General features: G+C 38.6%; 1 protein-coding gene across 4 annotated transcripts in view; it reads left to right on the top strand.

The window, feature by feature from the left end:
• The first annotated feature begins 971 nt into the window (after nt 1-971).
• Nucleotides 972-16,557, top strand: part of DYNC1I1 (dynein cytoplasmic 1 intermediate chain 1) — a 265,154-nt gene continuing 249,568 nt past the window's right edge. For 2 of the 4 annotated variants that reach the window (XM_008686272.2, XM_008686271.2), the window contains exons 1-3: nt 972-1,084; nt 7,625-7,739; nt 10,520-10,610. In XM_008686272.2, coding sequence (XP_008684494.1) covers nt 977-1,084; nt 7,625-7,739; nt 10,520-10,610 — 314 coding nt within the window. In that variant the 5' untranslated portion in view covers nt 972-976. Of the gene's footprint in view, nt 1,085-7,624; nt 7,740-10,468; nt 10,611-16,557 lie in introns of all 4 variants that reach the window. The other 2 variants (XM_040644258.1, XM_040644257.1) reach the window with 1 other exon arrangement.

Raw genomic sequence — 16,557 nt, 5'->3', positions numbered from 1 at the left:
TGACATTCATGGCTGTTTTTGTGTTTTTTTACTTTATTTTAGAAATTTGGGTCAGAGGGGTTTCTTCATTTCTCAGTGTTTCCATTTTCTTAGTTTCCAATTGAGAGCACAAAAGAGACATATATAAGCATTGGTTAGGGAGTCTCTTCCAAACTCATTTTATTTGCATAATATTTCTGGCACCATCACTACCGGCATCACCATCCCCATTAACGTTAAAATTAAATTTCATTCAGATACATTTCCCCAAGAACTTGCCATGGTGTTATCTAACATTTCACGTGTTCATAAACATCTTCGGGACAGGGAGCGCGCAAGGATAAGCACAATCGCATTCAGTATGCAAATGAAACTTTTATAGAAATAGGATTGTACTGGAGATGAAATTAATGGTGACAGTTGGGGAGGAGTCTTACAGAAGGAGAAGATTAACATGTTAGGTCTTTAGCGGCTGTCTTCCCTGATGCATATAATGTTGGGCAAAATGAAATCTCCATGTTCAGGCTCAGAGGAGGAATGGTTATGGAGTCTGTAGATATTTGAGCGGGGCACATCTCTAAGGGTTTATGACAGCCTATTTTCCTTTCTCAGTGTGGGGATGAATTGGTCCATTATCGTCTAAATTGGAAGTCATGGTGAAGGCTCTTTTTTGATTCTCTTATTTATTTATTTTTTGTTTATTTGTTAAGAAACTTGCACAAAAAATGTCTTGCTTATTCTGAAGTTGCTGTAATTCTTCCCACCAGCGGAGACTATACCATTGTATTGCTTCAAATATTTATAAATACATAAAAAGGAAAGTATTTATGTAACTTAATTTGTTTCTTTGATTCTTCAACATGGGCTAAGTAATACAACTTGTTATAGTCAAAAAGTCACATTTTCAAGCTTTCGGATGATTTTTTGCAGTGATAATACAGAAAAGTTATTTTAATGTAGTCACATTTTTTTTTTCTTTTCCTCCAAGGAAGCCAACATGTCTGACAAAAGTGACTTAAAAGCTGAGCTAGAGCGCAAAAAACAGCGCTTGGCACAGATAAGAGAAGAGAAGAAACGGAAGGAAGAGGAGAGGAAGAAGAAAGAGGTAAATCCTGGGTATTGATTGGGGTGTTCCAGGGAACAAGGAAAATCACTTGATTCTGAGGGACTGGTCAAATGGATAAAGAGGGTGCTCTAGAAGAAACCTTCTATGATTTCTGAATAAAATGAGCGGGTATCTACACACTCAGACTCCTCAGGTCATTGTCGCCTGCTATGTGCTGGTCAAGCACCACCCATGGTCCGGAGGTCCCCAAGCCCCAGGTTCACCCCAGACTTGAACAGAACCCTGAAAGTGGTCTGTGGAATCTCTATGGTTAGATATTTCTTAACTTTTCTGTGTCTTGGTTTCCTATCCTGAAAATGGGATTAGTAATATATTTTTTGTGGAGTTGTGAGAATTAAAAGAGTTAATCTTGTAAAGCACTTAGTAGTACCCAGGCTGTACTTAGTGTGTAATATGTGTTAGTTTTAAGAAAAAAACTAAAAAAAAAAAACCTACCAGGCAAAACATTTTAGGAGAAAAATAGAAAAATGATGCCAGTGGATTTCCATGGTTTCCTGAGGGGTAAGTATCTTTCAGGGTAAACAAGGATGGTAGGTCTGATGGACAGAAAGCTGCATTTCCCTCCCTTGGTAGGGAGTAGTAGACTGTGCTCCATAGACATAGAATTATGACATGTCAAGGGTAGAAGAGATTTCAGAGACCTTCCACTGAAACCCTTCTTTATGCCAACAAAGGAGCAGAAACCCGGAGGTGAATTGTAGCTTTTCTGTCTGCCACACCCAGAATCCGGGGCTCTTGCTCCCCAGTTCCGTGTGTTGCCAGCATATCATGTTTTCTTCTATTATCTCAATCCAACAGATAATTTATTTTTAATTTTCCAAGTTATCGTGGTCATGTGGAAATAGCCCATATCTTGGACAAAAACCAGATGCCAAAGGTAGTTTTGAATAGCTTTCTGAGAAGGAAACTCTATATAGTGTGATACACTTGTGTGTTTAGAAACCAGAGCTGCTTCCATACTCAGAGTTTTTCTGTAAGGAAAAAGAAAATGTGTTTTGATGCCTTCCAATCTAAATAAGTGTTGTTTCATACAATAAGGCTGGGAGACCAAGGTAACAGATTTATAACAATTATTTTCCAACAAAGTAGAACATAATTGCAATTGCGTTTTAGCCTTCTGGCATCTAGCATCTCTCTGTGCCATTAGACTTTGATTGATGCCCTGGTTTATTTTTCCTTGACAGTACACATAATGTTTTTCTCTTGGAGATCTTTGCTGTTATATATGCAGTCTTTGAGTGAAGTAGAGGTGAGAATTGACAAGGAATGGCTATTCATTTCCATGCAAAGCCAAAAAAAGCATTAGGTTATTATGCTTCCTTTCCTTCAAATGTCAACACTTACTATAGTTTTAAAGCACCTGTTATCCTTTACTAATAACCAGTTTCCTTTTAAACTGACATTCTAATATCTAACTTGAATTTCATAGAATTACTACAAAATGTGATGTGGTATGGGAAATCTGGTTCCAAATTATGCTGTCTGCTTCATCTTTGTCATTTTACACACTGGGGGGGAATTACAGGCAAACAAGACTGAAACAGGCCACCCTTTTTGTTTCTGTACCAAGCAGCTTTGCCTGATGGAGATTCAGTTACACAACAGACGGAGCCCTGGGAGATGGGCAGTGGCAGGTGGTGGGGAGCGTGTTACACCTGAGCTCTACATATTCCTGGTTCTGGAATTTAAGTCACATAGTCTTAGTTTCCTCATTTCCATGGGTTGAAGTCTGTGATATCCTGACCTCGCTCCAGGGACTCCTATGGCTGTAATACAGAGACCTCGTTTTCCATCTCAAAGTTTTTAATTCGAAAGAGCCCAGTGGGGCCTGACATTGGGCTTCATTGGACTATACCACCTTTGAAGCCTGTCCTGTCCCTCAGCAACCCATTTCCCCCTGCAACTGATCTTTGCTCGATTCAGTCGAAGTACCTTTTGTAGACTCTGATGCCTTGGTTTGTCGAAGCAGACGGTGCTGTGAGACGGAGACAGTAAAGCTCAGTGGTTATGCACAGAGGCTTTTGGGTTGAAACCTGGCTTCTGCCCATCACAGAATGGCCTTGAAGGAGTATGAGACCTTTCTGACCCTGTTTTCCCTTTTGTAAAATAGAGAAAAGATCAGTGCCTACCTCACAGAGTTCTGTGAAGATATGAGGAGATATTGGAGAGCAGTGGAAGGCACAGAGGAACTGGTCAGTAAGAAAGAGCTGTTCTTCCACTCTCGAGATTGGCTACCAGAATGGGAGAATGCTGCCCGTACAGTTGGCTGCTATTGTTTATCGGGACCCTGCTGATGAGGCCATCTTCCAAAAATGCCTCGTTATTGGAAGGGCCTTATGACTCCAGGCTTCCAGTTTCCCAGAACTATAGCATTTTGTAGCTGCAAAAAACTGGGAAGTAATCTGTTGCGATCCTTATTTTTCAAATGAGGAAACTGGGCCCAGAAGTCTAAGTCTTAGAGGTAGCCCCCCTACATCCAGGCTTGGCAAGGATCCCGTCTTCCAGCCCATGTTGTCCCAAACAGAAGCCTGGGGTCATTCTTTCATTACCCCTTCTCCAACTTGTAGTGGTCATGGGATCCTGGACAGACATGACAACATTCTCTTTCCTCCCCCACTTCTCCCTAAACCCAGATTCCAGCCAGTCTCGGCTACCTCCATATCACCTATGGGCCACCCTCTCTCGATGGAGAGTTTGTGAATACTCTCCTCTGCTTGTACCATTCTCCTGCTTCTCCCTATTGTCCTTCACCTGGCTGTTAACTACGTGTCTCTCCATTCTTACCTCAAATGTCACTTCCTCCAGAAAGCCTTCTGTGATACCTTTCTCCCGCCCACCCCCCATGGCTAAGTCCTGCCCCTATCCTTGACCTTATCAAACCATTTAGCACAGAGCATTATATTTGCCTCTTCACTTGTCTTTCTCTCCCAATAGAGTGCAGGCTTTTGAGGACAGGGCTGGTGTTTTTCATCGAGTCAATGTCTAGCACAGATTGGGCCACACAGTAGGACTTCAGTAAAGGATTGTAGGGTGAGTGCATGAATGAACACACAAACTAGTTAGCACTAGTCTGGGATGCTGCTCACAGACACCCTTTCCAAACATCTGGAATTCTTTCCTACAGATATCCTTGGACATTCTGATCTTGAGTCTGTGGGATGCTCCATTCAACTGTCATGGACTCCTGAGTTTAAGATTTTCCAGTGTTTGTGGTGTTTGTAGTGAGTTAGAAATAGCCTTAATCTTAGAGGTTTGATTTTTAACTTTGTTTAGGCTTATATTTTAAATAAAGCAAATTTAGACTGGAAAGGGAACAAAACGCTCTTTAATGCTCATCTGAGTGACTATTTTTACCGTGACTGAAAACTGGTGTGAATTAGGACCACCCAGGCTGATTATCTCCACAGAGTCTAGAAAAGTATGCATGTATAAAATTACTGCTGTCTGCTTCTTTGGACGTCAACTGCTTTTTTGCTTGTGGTGTTATGGATGAAATCTGATTTTAAAATAAATATAGTGGCTACTATTTAAGATTCAGACCCAATTTCAGGAAAAGTTGGCTTTCGTGCCATGAGGTGTGCTTAATGGGGCCACCCTGAAGTTTCATCCTGTCCTTGGCCTTCTGCTGAATTGCTGTAAGGTAGGATGGACAGAGGTTTCCTGGCCTGTCCTCACTTGTTCCTCTTATAACTATGGAGCTGTCTTTGAAAAAGTGATGGACAATTCTCAGCTGACAAATTTCCTTTCTTTGATTTTCCTCTCTGGGTCTCAGATGTGATTACTCTTCCAAACAGAAATATGATTTGCTGGGAAAGACACCTAGCACCTTTTTTAATTGCTAGCACTGCAGAATCACTCCTATTGAGTCATTAAAGTAGATGAGGATTCTGTAGTAATTACATGGGAAAAATCAAAACTCATGACTGGTGCATTTGGTACAGCTAGCTGCCTTGGATGAGGTAACACTTTATTTAGTCTAAGGTGCTAATAGATAACAGATAGGAATTGCCTTAATTTCCAGTAAGTCCCAGTTACCTACTTTTGCATTTTTCATGGTCACCATTGAGTGCTGATAGCTTGCCTAAGCTTCTGTTACATCTAGACAGATGTTTCACCTTGTTCATATTTGTCATTGTCCTCTTTCCTTAAGAATGAGGAAGGTGGACGACAGAGAATGAGTTGTAGAGGCACCTAATAAGAAAAGGAGTGAAATTTTGGAGGTGGAGTTCAGATGTACTGTTTTTCAGCGTATGCAACATGGTTATACATGCTGATGTGTGATTTACCCTCTTGTGTGTTTCTTGAATGTTTAATGATTAAAGTTAGAATTCATTAAAAAATTCTGTGCTTCTCCACATAGAACATATATGACAGAAAGTTAGAGATAATGTGTCCTATGTTTATTGGAAAGGAAAGGACAAGGCAAATCTTGTTCTGTTCGCTCTCTTTAAGCTCCGTTAGAACCTGTAAGTTTCCTTACCCCTGGCATTGTGTTGTCCTTCACTACGTTTTTGTTGAACGAATGAGGCAAGGTTAATGAATCTTTTTGTTGCTAGGATATAGAAATGGCTTTGTGATGAGCACTGGGTCACTGGGAGTTTAGAGGACTCCCTCTGACAGCGGTGCTGTAAAGGGCTTGCTGAGTGGGGTACAGTTGGTAGAAATTGGCCTGAAGGCTGTATAAATCTGAAATTCTATGGTTATAGATAATAATGACCAGAGACAGATACTAGTTCATTTCTTCAATACATTTTTTTTATTGAGCATCTAACGTGTCCAGCCAGGATCTAGATGTGAGGATGTAGTGGTGAACAGAATAAAACACACGTCTGCCCTCGGTAAAGCTGGCAGTCTGGTTAGGGCTAAACTCTTCACCGTGAAACCATCTTGTTTCCAAATGGCTTCCTAAGATGGATTTTGCTTATCTTAGTTTTCCCATTTGTATTTCAGTAGCCGCGATGGTAATTCCCTTTCCTTGGATTTCCTCCATCCTTCTTTCGACCCTATGATCTGTGAGTGTTGATTTAGATCCTGGCGCTGCAAGGTCCTTTCCCTCATGGTGGCTCTGTCTTGGCCTCTGTGGTGCACATACACTTTGGAACTTGCTTCAGCAGTTCAAATGTTTACATTGGAAGACAACGTGAGCTTTGCTATCTTCATAGATAGAGGTGAAACTGCCATTTCACAATTTTGGGTTCCGTGAGAGTGCCTGAGATCCTCTAGCGCTCTCATTGGCACAATCAGCCCCCATAATGGCAGTTTGTCCTCTAATGACAGATAGACTGCCTGAGGCGAATGATAACAAAAGTGTTGAGCCCAGCACTACGTGCAGAGATGCATTTTGCTTATGATTAGTGTGTAGGTTATCATCTGGGAGTAAAGCAAAAGTTGCATGGACTTCTTCCGCTTTAGATGCCACAACGTAAATTATGCTTCGGTGCTTTGAAAAGTACTCTACACCCTTGAAGCAGGTCCTACACCTGTTAGGGTACCTAACTTGGCCCTGGGGAGGAAGGTGTGTCTGGTAGCTGGATTAGAGGTTTTGGACAAGCTTTAAGACAGCTTCACTTTTGTAAACTCACACAGCTTTGTCCGCACATCAGATAGGATGTTACCTTGTTTCAGAGGTGGGACAAATGCCTCATCTTAAGTAGTTAACTGTGTTAGGAAAAAGAATAGAGACCTGAATGTTTAATGACCCCAGAATCTCACCACTGACCTTTAACCTGTATTTTGATGTCACTGTCCTGTAAAAACCATAAGTGGGGCATAGTATCTGTCTATGGGAGGCGCTCACACAGCAGGTGTTTTTTTTTTTTTTTAAAGGATCTGGGAAAGAAACTTCTTCTAAATGATTTTTTGTTCTATATTTTTCTAAATGATAATTTTCTCCTTTGAGGTAATATGTTTAATGGAAGCCTATGAAACTTGGAATTAAGTAACACATATCAATATTGTTCACATGCCTTAATAAACATTGTAGCCTGGTTTATTTTAAACCATGGCGAACTTAGATTGCTGATACAAAGCGTATATTTTACAGTTACAGATTTTATAACTAATTTTATTTTTTAGCCAGATCCCAATAATTCTTTGTTTGCATGATTCCAACATGGGGTGTGAATATTACATACACTCATCAAGAACTGATAGTATGTCTTCCCAGAAGGGACAACGAGGTCAAAAAAAAACAAACAGAATGTTCTTAAAAATCGCATCCCAGTCAGAAATATTTAGCCCTGATGGTTTCTTTTAAAAATGGGTGAGAGAAGCTTTCATACCATGTGATGGAGGCAGGGAAAAAAAAAACAACCCGTCAATCAAAAGAGAAATTACCGGGTTAGCAATTATTAAATGGAGCAGTGACAGTGTTTTTTCATCCTTTATACACATGATCATGTCTATTTAGGGCTTTTGCTTGGTCTTCACGCCATGCATTTACCATTTTCAGTTTGAGCCAGAAAAAGCATACATTTAGTTCTGTTGTTAACTTTTCTTTCTGGCGTCTACTCTTTTTAGGCTGATATGCAGCAAAAGAAAGAACCTGTTCAGGACGACTCTGACCTGGATCGCAAGCGCAGAGAGACAGAGGCTCTTCTGCAAAGCATTGGTATATCGCCAGAGCCCCCTCTAGGTACTTCAACAGTGTTACTGTTTTCTTAAATTTGTCTTGCATGGGTTATACCATGTCCAGCATTTACTATTCCTTTATGTCTCTTTTATTTTTATTTTTAAGGGAATTCTGTGGCTAATGGTTCAGGTGTATTTATTTTTTGAATTGAGGGGGCTGGAAGGAGATGGGACAGATGATAGAATCGGTAGCGATTTGCTGCTTTTTGACTGATTATATGGTCAGCCTTCTCTACTGGGGACTAGTAGATTCTTTTATGCTTGTTAGATGAGTTGCCACATGGTAAATACAAGAAATCTTGGAGTTTTTTTTTTTTCTCTTAAATTGTTCTTCATTTTTATCATTGAATCCCAGCGTTTCTCTGCCAACCTAAATACTGTGAATCTGGTTATGAATTTCATAACCACCACAGGCACAGAGTGATGCCATGATGAAAATAGAAAGCTCAGCGGGAAATGTGAAGGGAAACTGAAAATAGTGACAGATTAGCAGCTACTTAACAAGTTTAAATTTATTCGACTCTATTGTAGATCTTGGTTTCACTGCTAATTGGCATTCTCACTGCAACAACCCTCCTCCAACTCATTCATTTGTAGTTAATTGTCCATGATCTCATTTTGTCACTAGGGTTTGGATATTGAACTATTTGTTTTATTTGTGTTAAAGGTATACCTCTACGGGATGTGTTTATTCTGTCACTTAACTATATATCTCTCATGTGATAATTTATTTTATTTTTTTTATCCATTTGCTTTCCATACATTTCAGGGTAATCTTAGGGTGTCTGTAAAACTACATGATACCCAATATAGTAAAAAAAAAAAAAAAAAAAAAAAAAAAGACGAAAGAAAGAAAGAAAGAGAAACTTTAAAAATAATGCATATAAAAATGCAGTATCAGGTCTCCATTTCAAAATGGTTTGTTTTCTTCAAATCCCATCATTGGCTTTTATATTAAAATAAATTTTCATTTATTTCATAGTTACTTAAACTAAGAATTAAAGTTATCCCATATATGACAAAATGACAAGTAATTTATTAATACAAATTAAAAATATATAAGCATATGAATTATTAAATATTGCTGGATGCAATTCAAAATATACACATAAAATTAAACCACTATAAAAAAAACATTTTATACTGAACCCCAGTTTGTATTAGGTAAAATCATATGTCTCACAATGATAGAAGAAGCTCCTTTAGGATGTTGATAAGTCCATTTAACTTCTTTATGGTGTGGAAGATGTAACCTGCGGGATATTTGACTGATGGGCCTTCTTTGAAGAGCGGATAGACTTTTTAATACTTAGTAGAACTGTGGCATAATTTAGACACTTTGCAATAATCCATTGTAGTTTTGCCTCAAAATAGCCTTGGAAATTCTGTTGCGGTGTGAGCACTGGACAAACACCATAGTAGTATGTCCTGCTTTCCTCTCTTCTGTGTAAAGCCAGCAATTAAACTCTCAGAACAAAACAGTTACATATCTCTAAACCATGACCACCATGACCAAATTCTGAGCTATCCCTGCATTCCTGCCAGGGCACCTGGCAAGAGTAGAGCCCATTTTCAATTTTCATCCATCTCTCCAACTTAGCCTCTGACTTCCTGCAGAGGGTAATCAGTGAATTAATTGTGGGACCACATGAAATTCCTAGTTTCTTGACAGATCTGCCATCGTGTTATAAGATTTGGACAAAACAGTTAAGCCCTTTACTCTATTAAATAAAAAAAAGGAAATTGCACATGATTGAAACCAAATGGGCGTCCACACTTAACGTATTGAAGGTCCTCTCTGTCCATATGGCTTCTTTGGCATGTGTGATACTGAGAACCGTTGAACTCGTCTGGACTGGAGCCATCTTGGCTATTTGGTGCAGCTTCCATCTGGAGGACATTGGGCTTGTACCTGAAGGATAGAGTAAAGGAAAATACATTTGCATTTCCTTTAGCTTTTTTCTTTTATTATCCTTGCTCTCACATGTTCAGCTTGCACTGACCCCCCTCTTCGAGCTTCTCTCTCTTGTCTTCGGAATGGCAGTTTAGTTATGTGCCCATGGCTGTGCCTTCCAGGGCTGCCGGAAACAAAGGAAACCCAGTTCCAAACCCAGTAAACAATACAATGGGATGAAACTATTAATTAAATGTAAAAATAAAGCAGCCTGGCATTTTCCTTTGTTTCGAAAGAGATTTTTAAATTACCAGGTTCACCATTTAGCCTTTCTCTATCTGACACTTAGTCTCTCAGAGCCGATGCAGTTTGTTTTCCACTGCAGAATCAATTGCCCTCCAGTGCACACACAACAGCCTTGACTGACTCTCCTTGGCCATTTAAAATTACTCAGAATTACTTATTTCATGATCTTTCAAAGTTTTATCGACACCCATTTTACTTTTTAATAGGTCACATCAATGCTAACAAAATAAAGTGGAGAATTGGAATTATCCGGATAGTTCACCCTAAAGAGATATTTGACTTGAAATATCTGGATAGCTGTTTTGATTCTCCATTTCACTTTGCTGAGGTGGACATGGCTTAGAATCCCTAAGTTAATTTTGTCTAAATTCATTTCAAATTTTAATTTCCAAAATATGAAAAATTTACTTGACTTTCTTCCTTTTCTTTCCTTTTTTTTTTTTTTTTTTCTTTACCCCATCTTAATCTCTCCTGGCCATACAACCACTTTAATTTGGGCCCATTTGTTTTGATCTGACACTGCTCTTCCCCAGTGCAGTCGCTGCATTTTTTAACGTGGGATACCTGTTATTTTCATTATTTAGTCCCAACCCCTATGTCTCCCTCCTCGAAATCAGTGAGCACTCCTAGTGAAGCCGGAAGCCAAGACTCAGGCGACCTGGGACCACTAACAAGGTAAGAACTGTCCCTTTACAAAAGCCACAGTGGATGTCAATAATATTAGAAAACAGAGGCCTAAGAAAACCAATGCCACTCTGTCGTGCGCTGTTCAATGTCCATGCATCTGCAGGTATACTCAGCCAGTTCATGCTGAAGTTGATGGTGGCTTGCTATTTTAGTGGCATAGAAATGATTTTGAACACTAGAAATGATAACTTATGTTTCCTTCACTGGGCTAATTGAGCATCATGTGTGGTGTTTGACAAACACAAACACATCCATTAGGTTCGGCTTAAAAAAAAAAACCCAAAACAACAACAAAGGACCAAAGCAAGCGGAATATATATCCAGCTTCTCATTATTCTACTTTGGTTTTGGTTTCCATGGGAATTTTTGTGAAGAGAACACTGAGATGTTCTAACCCTAAATTTAATTTTTGAAGCATGTGGTTTATCGGCTTAATAGAGTTGACTAATTTGAGAACTCGGTCCCAAAGTGTTTTTATTATCATTACTAATTTTTATCATCAGGGTTGACTGTTCTGTTTTTTGAGTCAACTGCTCAATTTCTATTACACTATATACACTCAAAGGATTATGAAACTTCTGAAAGTGGTTATATAGACATTTTCTAATTTGACCCCTGAAGGGGTATCCGAAAGATGAACAAGTGAAGAGGGAAAAGAGAAGTCTCCTTAATATGCATGGTGTCATGGTAACTTCCTTAATCCAGCTGCCTTGGCTGGGATTCCCACACGCTGGAGCCTGTAGGCAGGTGACATAAAGGAGCGGGGTGGTGGGGTCCTGTGGCGACTGGTTAAGAAGCGCCCTTTTATAAAGGCCAGATGGTCTCCTCACAGCTCAGGCTGGTTGAGCTCATGTGGAAATACGGACCCCATTTTTCCACATCTTTCAGTTTTTCTTGAGAAGCTAAAAGTTCAAGTACTTATGCAATAATCTCCTAAATGTTAAATGTTAAAGGCTTTGTTAAAATAGCTCTGGGCCAGGTTTTGCCTGTGGGCTAGCGATTTGTGACCTCTGTCTTTGACCCTTCATTTAAAAAAAAAATCATAAAATACTTTACTAAAACTGCAAATGAAAGAAGAAACAGTCATCCCTGTTCTAACAAATCAGCCTTTGCCTTGTTTGTGTACCTTTCAATCCCTGTCCACCTGTGTGCATTTCTTGCTACCATGTATGTTACTGGGTGAGAGGTATAAAATGTTGCATTTGTCTTTTGCCATTTGACACATTATCATAAGTATTATCTTTTGAAAGTCCATTGTGTCCATATAGGCCTAGGAAATTTTGGTAGAGAAAAAGATGGAAATCAGAATAGCCTAGTATTAGCCTGAGCTGTAGGGTGTTAATGGTGTGTGTGTGTGTGTGTGTGTGTGTGTGTGTGTGTGTTTCCTTTTTTCTTTCTGAAACCAACACGTAAGACTGGAATTGTCTCACTCATATCTGCCTGTTAGCATTTTCAGAATTGAGTATTTTGTTTTAGTAGGGTATTTGGAAACCAGTGGACACTGCTTTCAATTTGGGAAGAATGGAAGTGGAGGTTTTTGTGGGCACCAGGCTGGATTATTTTAGCAAATCGCCTTTCTGATTTGGGGACAGCACACATCGTCTCTCCTCTTTTGCTTTGAACACTTCAAAAGGTCTTTGAGGGGAGGGAAAAAAGTAACAATAACACAGTTATGTAAGATCTAACATTTGTACAAGAGCTGGCACAATATAATTACATTCCTTAGGGGTCCACTGGCCTGTCATTAAGTTAATAATTTGCCTGTTTCTATAGAATGATGGTGTTGTGTCATTAATGCTTCACTTCGAGGGGTGCAGTTGGCAGCATTAAATTCTATAACTGACTCCACCGTTGATGAACCCTGTTGAAAACTTTCTAGAGAAAGCTGACCTACACTGTTCGCGCTCTGGGGACAGCAATAAATATTTCTTCTCCAGAACATTACTCTTCATTTCTTTGCCCACTTACATGATCTTTTTTAACTTAATGAATCACTTTGGAAGAGGTGAATCATAAATTCCAACAAACTTCAATTCTTGATAGGAACGTCTGGCAAGCATGGGCAACTAGAAGTCAATGACTAAATCGCTAGCTGAGTGCAGGTTTCATAGGAATGCAAGAAAAATGGCATTGGGGAAATGATGATTTTCAGAAAAACTGAGCACAAAGTTTGCCTCAGGAGAAGATATTAGGAATAGCTTAGTAAATCCTGCCCTTATTTTGGACTAAGGAAAATTCCATGTAAATTTATGTTTTTGCTTCCATAAGTAGATATGAGAGTTAAATTTCAGAAGAACATTATACTTCAGTTTTTAAAATTCCACTTGGAATATCTTTTTCTGTAGAAGAAACATCTTTGAAAACAATTACTATTAACTTTAACTTCATAAAACATGAGACTGGAAAAAGAGTTTGGTAAATCCTGAGAGTATAGTTCTGTAGTCACCAATTTGCCGTTGTGTGTGGAATTTGGGCTCTTTGAAAAGTGGAAAATCTTTCAGAAGATAACTCAGAAATCAATGAACACATCTGGTCCTACGAAAAGGTGCACATACATTCTGTCATCCATGTGCCAGAATCTCAAACCAAAACTGAAGTTTTCTTTACAGAGCCAAAATTGACAAACATTTCTTATGCAACCCCTGTGAGTGGTTAATTTGCAAATTGGCACACTTAATATACCCTGTTACACTAAAAAGGTTAAAACAGGGCTTTAACAAAATCAAGTATAACAAAATTCCTTTTATTGATTTTTAAGAGCAGTTGAGTTAATGTTTTAAAATAAGTGAATAGAAAGTAGAAATTTTTCAATTATACTAGTGTGATTTAATTTTAACTTAAAGGGTCACAATTTATTCTGCAGTTTCTGCTTCTGTTGTCATTGCCTGCTTTTCATTTACAATTTACATTTGTGGCATTTTTCTCTTTCTCTTAATTTTGGTAGAAGCAATTAATCATTGCTCAGATAATCATATTGGGCAAGTAATAAGGTCTTAGATACAAAAAAATCAAGTTTATTAATAAAACATTTGAAAGCCTAGTTTTACTTATAAACATAGATTTAAAAATCCTGAATGTACTATATGCAGCTGAAATCCAGCACAATATTAAGAAGGAGCGATGCTATGATTAATTAGGATTGATTAAAAAATTCAAGGATATTTTAGTAGAGGAAAATGTGTTACTGTAATTCAGCATATAAAAAAGGTCCAAGAAGGAAAAGTGATCATTGTCGTATATAGTTAAACGATACTTGGGAAATTTAAATACCTATTCCAGTATTTTAAAACTTTTAGAAATATTAAGAATAAAAATATTTTTTCTCAAAATGATTGGAAATGTTAATCTAAGACTGAACAGCCTACATCTTTTATACACAAGAGTGTAGCATTTAGTACTGTATAGCTCTTAAAGAAGAATGACTCAAGTTTAGTCGAATATATGTCTCTCTTCCTCAGGAAACGGTAAATTCCTTGAGGTTAGGGAGTAAGTAATATTTGAGATTGTATCCATATAGTGAGTTTTTGGTAGATGTTGGTTGAATGAATCAACTGTTTTCCTAATTTTTACAGATGAGGACACTGAGGCACAGAGAAAACAAGTAATTTTTCAAGTTCACACAGAACATAGCTTCAGTGCTAGGTTTTAATCTAGACAAACCGATAGAAATGTTCACAATCTATACCACTCTTCTACGTGATCTCTGACAATTGATGTAAGGGATATACATGACTTACCCCCAAAAGATTATTATTAGGATTAAATAAATTAATATCTGTAAAGCACTTAGAGAAGAGTTGGGCATATATTAAGTATATGTGAGTTTTAGCTTACTGTTGGTTTTTTTCACAATTTATTAGTCACATTTTTCCAGTGGAAAGAGGTCTTTTTAGATTCTCTCATAAAATATGTTGGTGTCGTTTTCAAGTTTGATAATGCTCTATCTTCATCCAAGTAACTATGTGAAAATGTTGAACATGACAAGGCCAAGGACAGATTGTGGTCCGTGTCCCCAGAGACCACTTTATGGGTCGCCCAACTCTTAATCCCTAACCTTCATATATTCGACCAGAAATGATGACCTAGGTGATAATAATCATTTGCCCGCATTTATTCTTTTCATTCCCATGAATGGGTCACGGAGGGCTTTTGCACTAGGGCCCTTCTCATGGTTAGCCAAGTTTCCTTAGGCTTCTCAGTGATAAAGCTAAATGGGAGGCTGTACTAGCCTGCACAAATCTAGGAAAGTGTGTTGACCTCATAAAGTCACCTGGCCACCAGGGTGGAGGCAACACCCTGTCCCAAACCTGATTCAAGGAAGAAAATTTTCAAAATGATTTAAGAAATAAAGCATGTGTTAATCTGATAACATATTGTACAATCTACTATTACAATAGGAACACCCATCCCAGAAGATCTTTAACAAAATAGTGAGAAGGGGAGCTTACTGGTGTTTGCCTGTGGTGAGAAGTGGAATGGGGGCTAAGGGTGTTAATAGAATTAATTTCTATCTTCTTTTTTGACCATCTAGTCTTAACACCTCATTAAGTTCTACTTTCCAAACAATTAGGACATTTGAGCCCCCCCCATATTTATTTTTAATAATCTCTTATTATTATGGAAACATCAGTGCATTTTATACAGTTAGAACATATGGACAAGCAAAAACTAGAGAAAAATCATACTCCTGCCACCAGTGGTTAGCACTCTTAACACCTTAGTGTGTATCTTTCACACAACGTATATGTCATCATATATATGATAAATGATGTCATTATACAAGCTGTTGAACTTGCTTTTCTAATCAAGTGTCCCTCTTTTTCCATTTCAATACATTTTCATCTTCTGTGATGTCGACACTACATTCAGATTGCCCCAATTACCCCCCACATAATCCTGTTGTATTTAAAATAGATCCCGGTCCTCCCAGCGATCAGTATCTATTAACGAAAACTCTTATATCCCTAGATTTTTCTCCAGGGAGGCAAGGCCCCTCCTAAGGGGTCCTCAGCAGAAATGCCTTCTGAAGCACTTCACTGGAGAGCAAAGTACTAAGGTCATTCAGGCTTTCCGCCTCCTTTGCAGTCCAGATTAGAATGCATGATGAAGATGCCATGTTGTTCAATTTAAACATTAGGCTTCTACATAGTAAATACTAAGTTTCGTGTTGACAGAATGCTTTGGTAAAATTTAGATATTTGATAAACTCTGTCTTTTCCTGATCAACCTTCTAGTGAACCCTAAAGTAAGGAAATTAGAATAATTGGTTTGTAGTCAAGGTCTGTGGGCAGTGCCTGGTTCTCACTTCCGTTTCTCAATGATTTCAAGAGAGGAAAATGTGCTAAGAGGCAACACCAGCTTCATGCCCAATAGAAAATCCTGAGGACTTTCATTTTTTTTTTAAAGATTTTATTTATTTATTCGACAGAGAGAGAGACAGCCAGTGAGAGAGGGAACACAAGCAGGGGGAGTGGGAGAGGAAGAAGCAGGCTTATAGCAGAGGAGCCTGATGTGGGGCTCGATCCCATAACGCTGGGATCACGCCCTGAGCCGAAGGCAGACGCTTAACCGCTGTGCCACCCAGGCGCCCCTGAGGACTTTCATTTTTATCTACAACTGGATTTCATAGGGTTCTCTAGCACTACATAAGCCTCAAAGGACTTTTGATCTTTTTTTGGTGAAAACATCCCCATTTTCTAAGGGGCACTGATGAATCTGAGGCTAAAGGGAAGATACTAAGGTTTTGGTCAAGTAAAAGAATGTAAAACCTTGAAGGACATTTAATAAGCCTATTAAATTTTGCATATACAAATTTTTTAAAATTATCACTACGTAAAGAGAAGTTGATAGGATGCCACCAATGAATTGCACTTCGGGGAGACCAATATCATGGATTCAAGTCTGGTTAAAAGTCTCTTTGGAAATTAAAATAAAA

The sequence above is a fragment of the Ursus maritimus genome, unplaced genomic scaffold (genome assembly GCF_017311325.1).
Source record: "Ursus maritimus isolate PB19 unplaced genomic scaffold, ASM1731132v1 scaffold_3, whole genome shotgun sequence".
In the NCBI taxonomy this organism is placed as follows: domain Eukaryota; kingdom Metazoa; phylum Chordata; class Mammalia; order Carnivora; family Ursidae; genus Ursus; species Ursus maritimus.
Note: the sequence above shows the minus strand (reverse complement) of the source record. Positions and strands in the feature narration are given on the sequence as shown.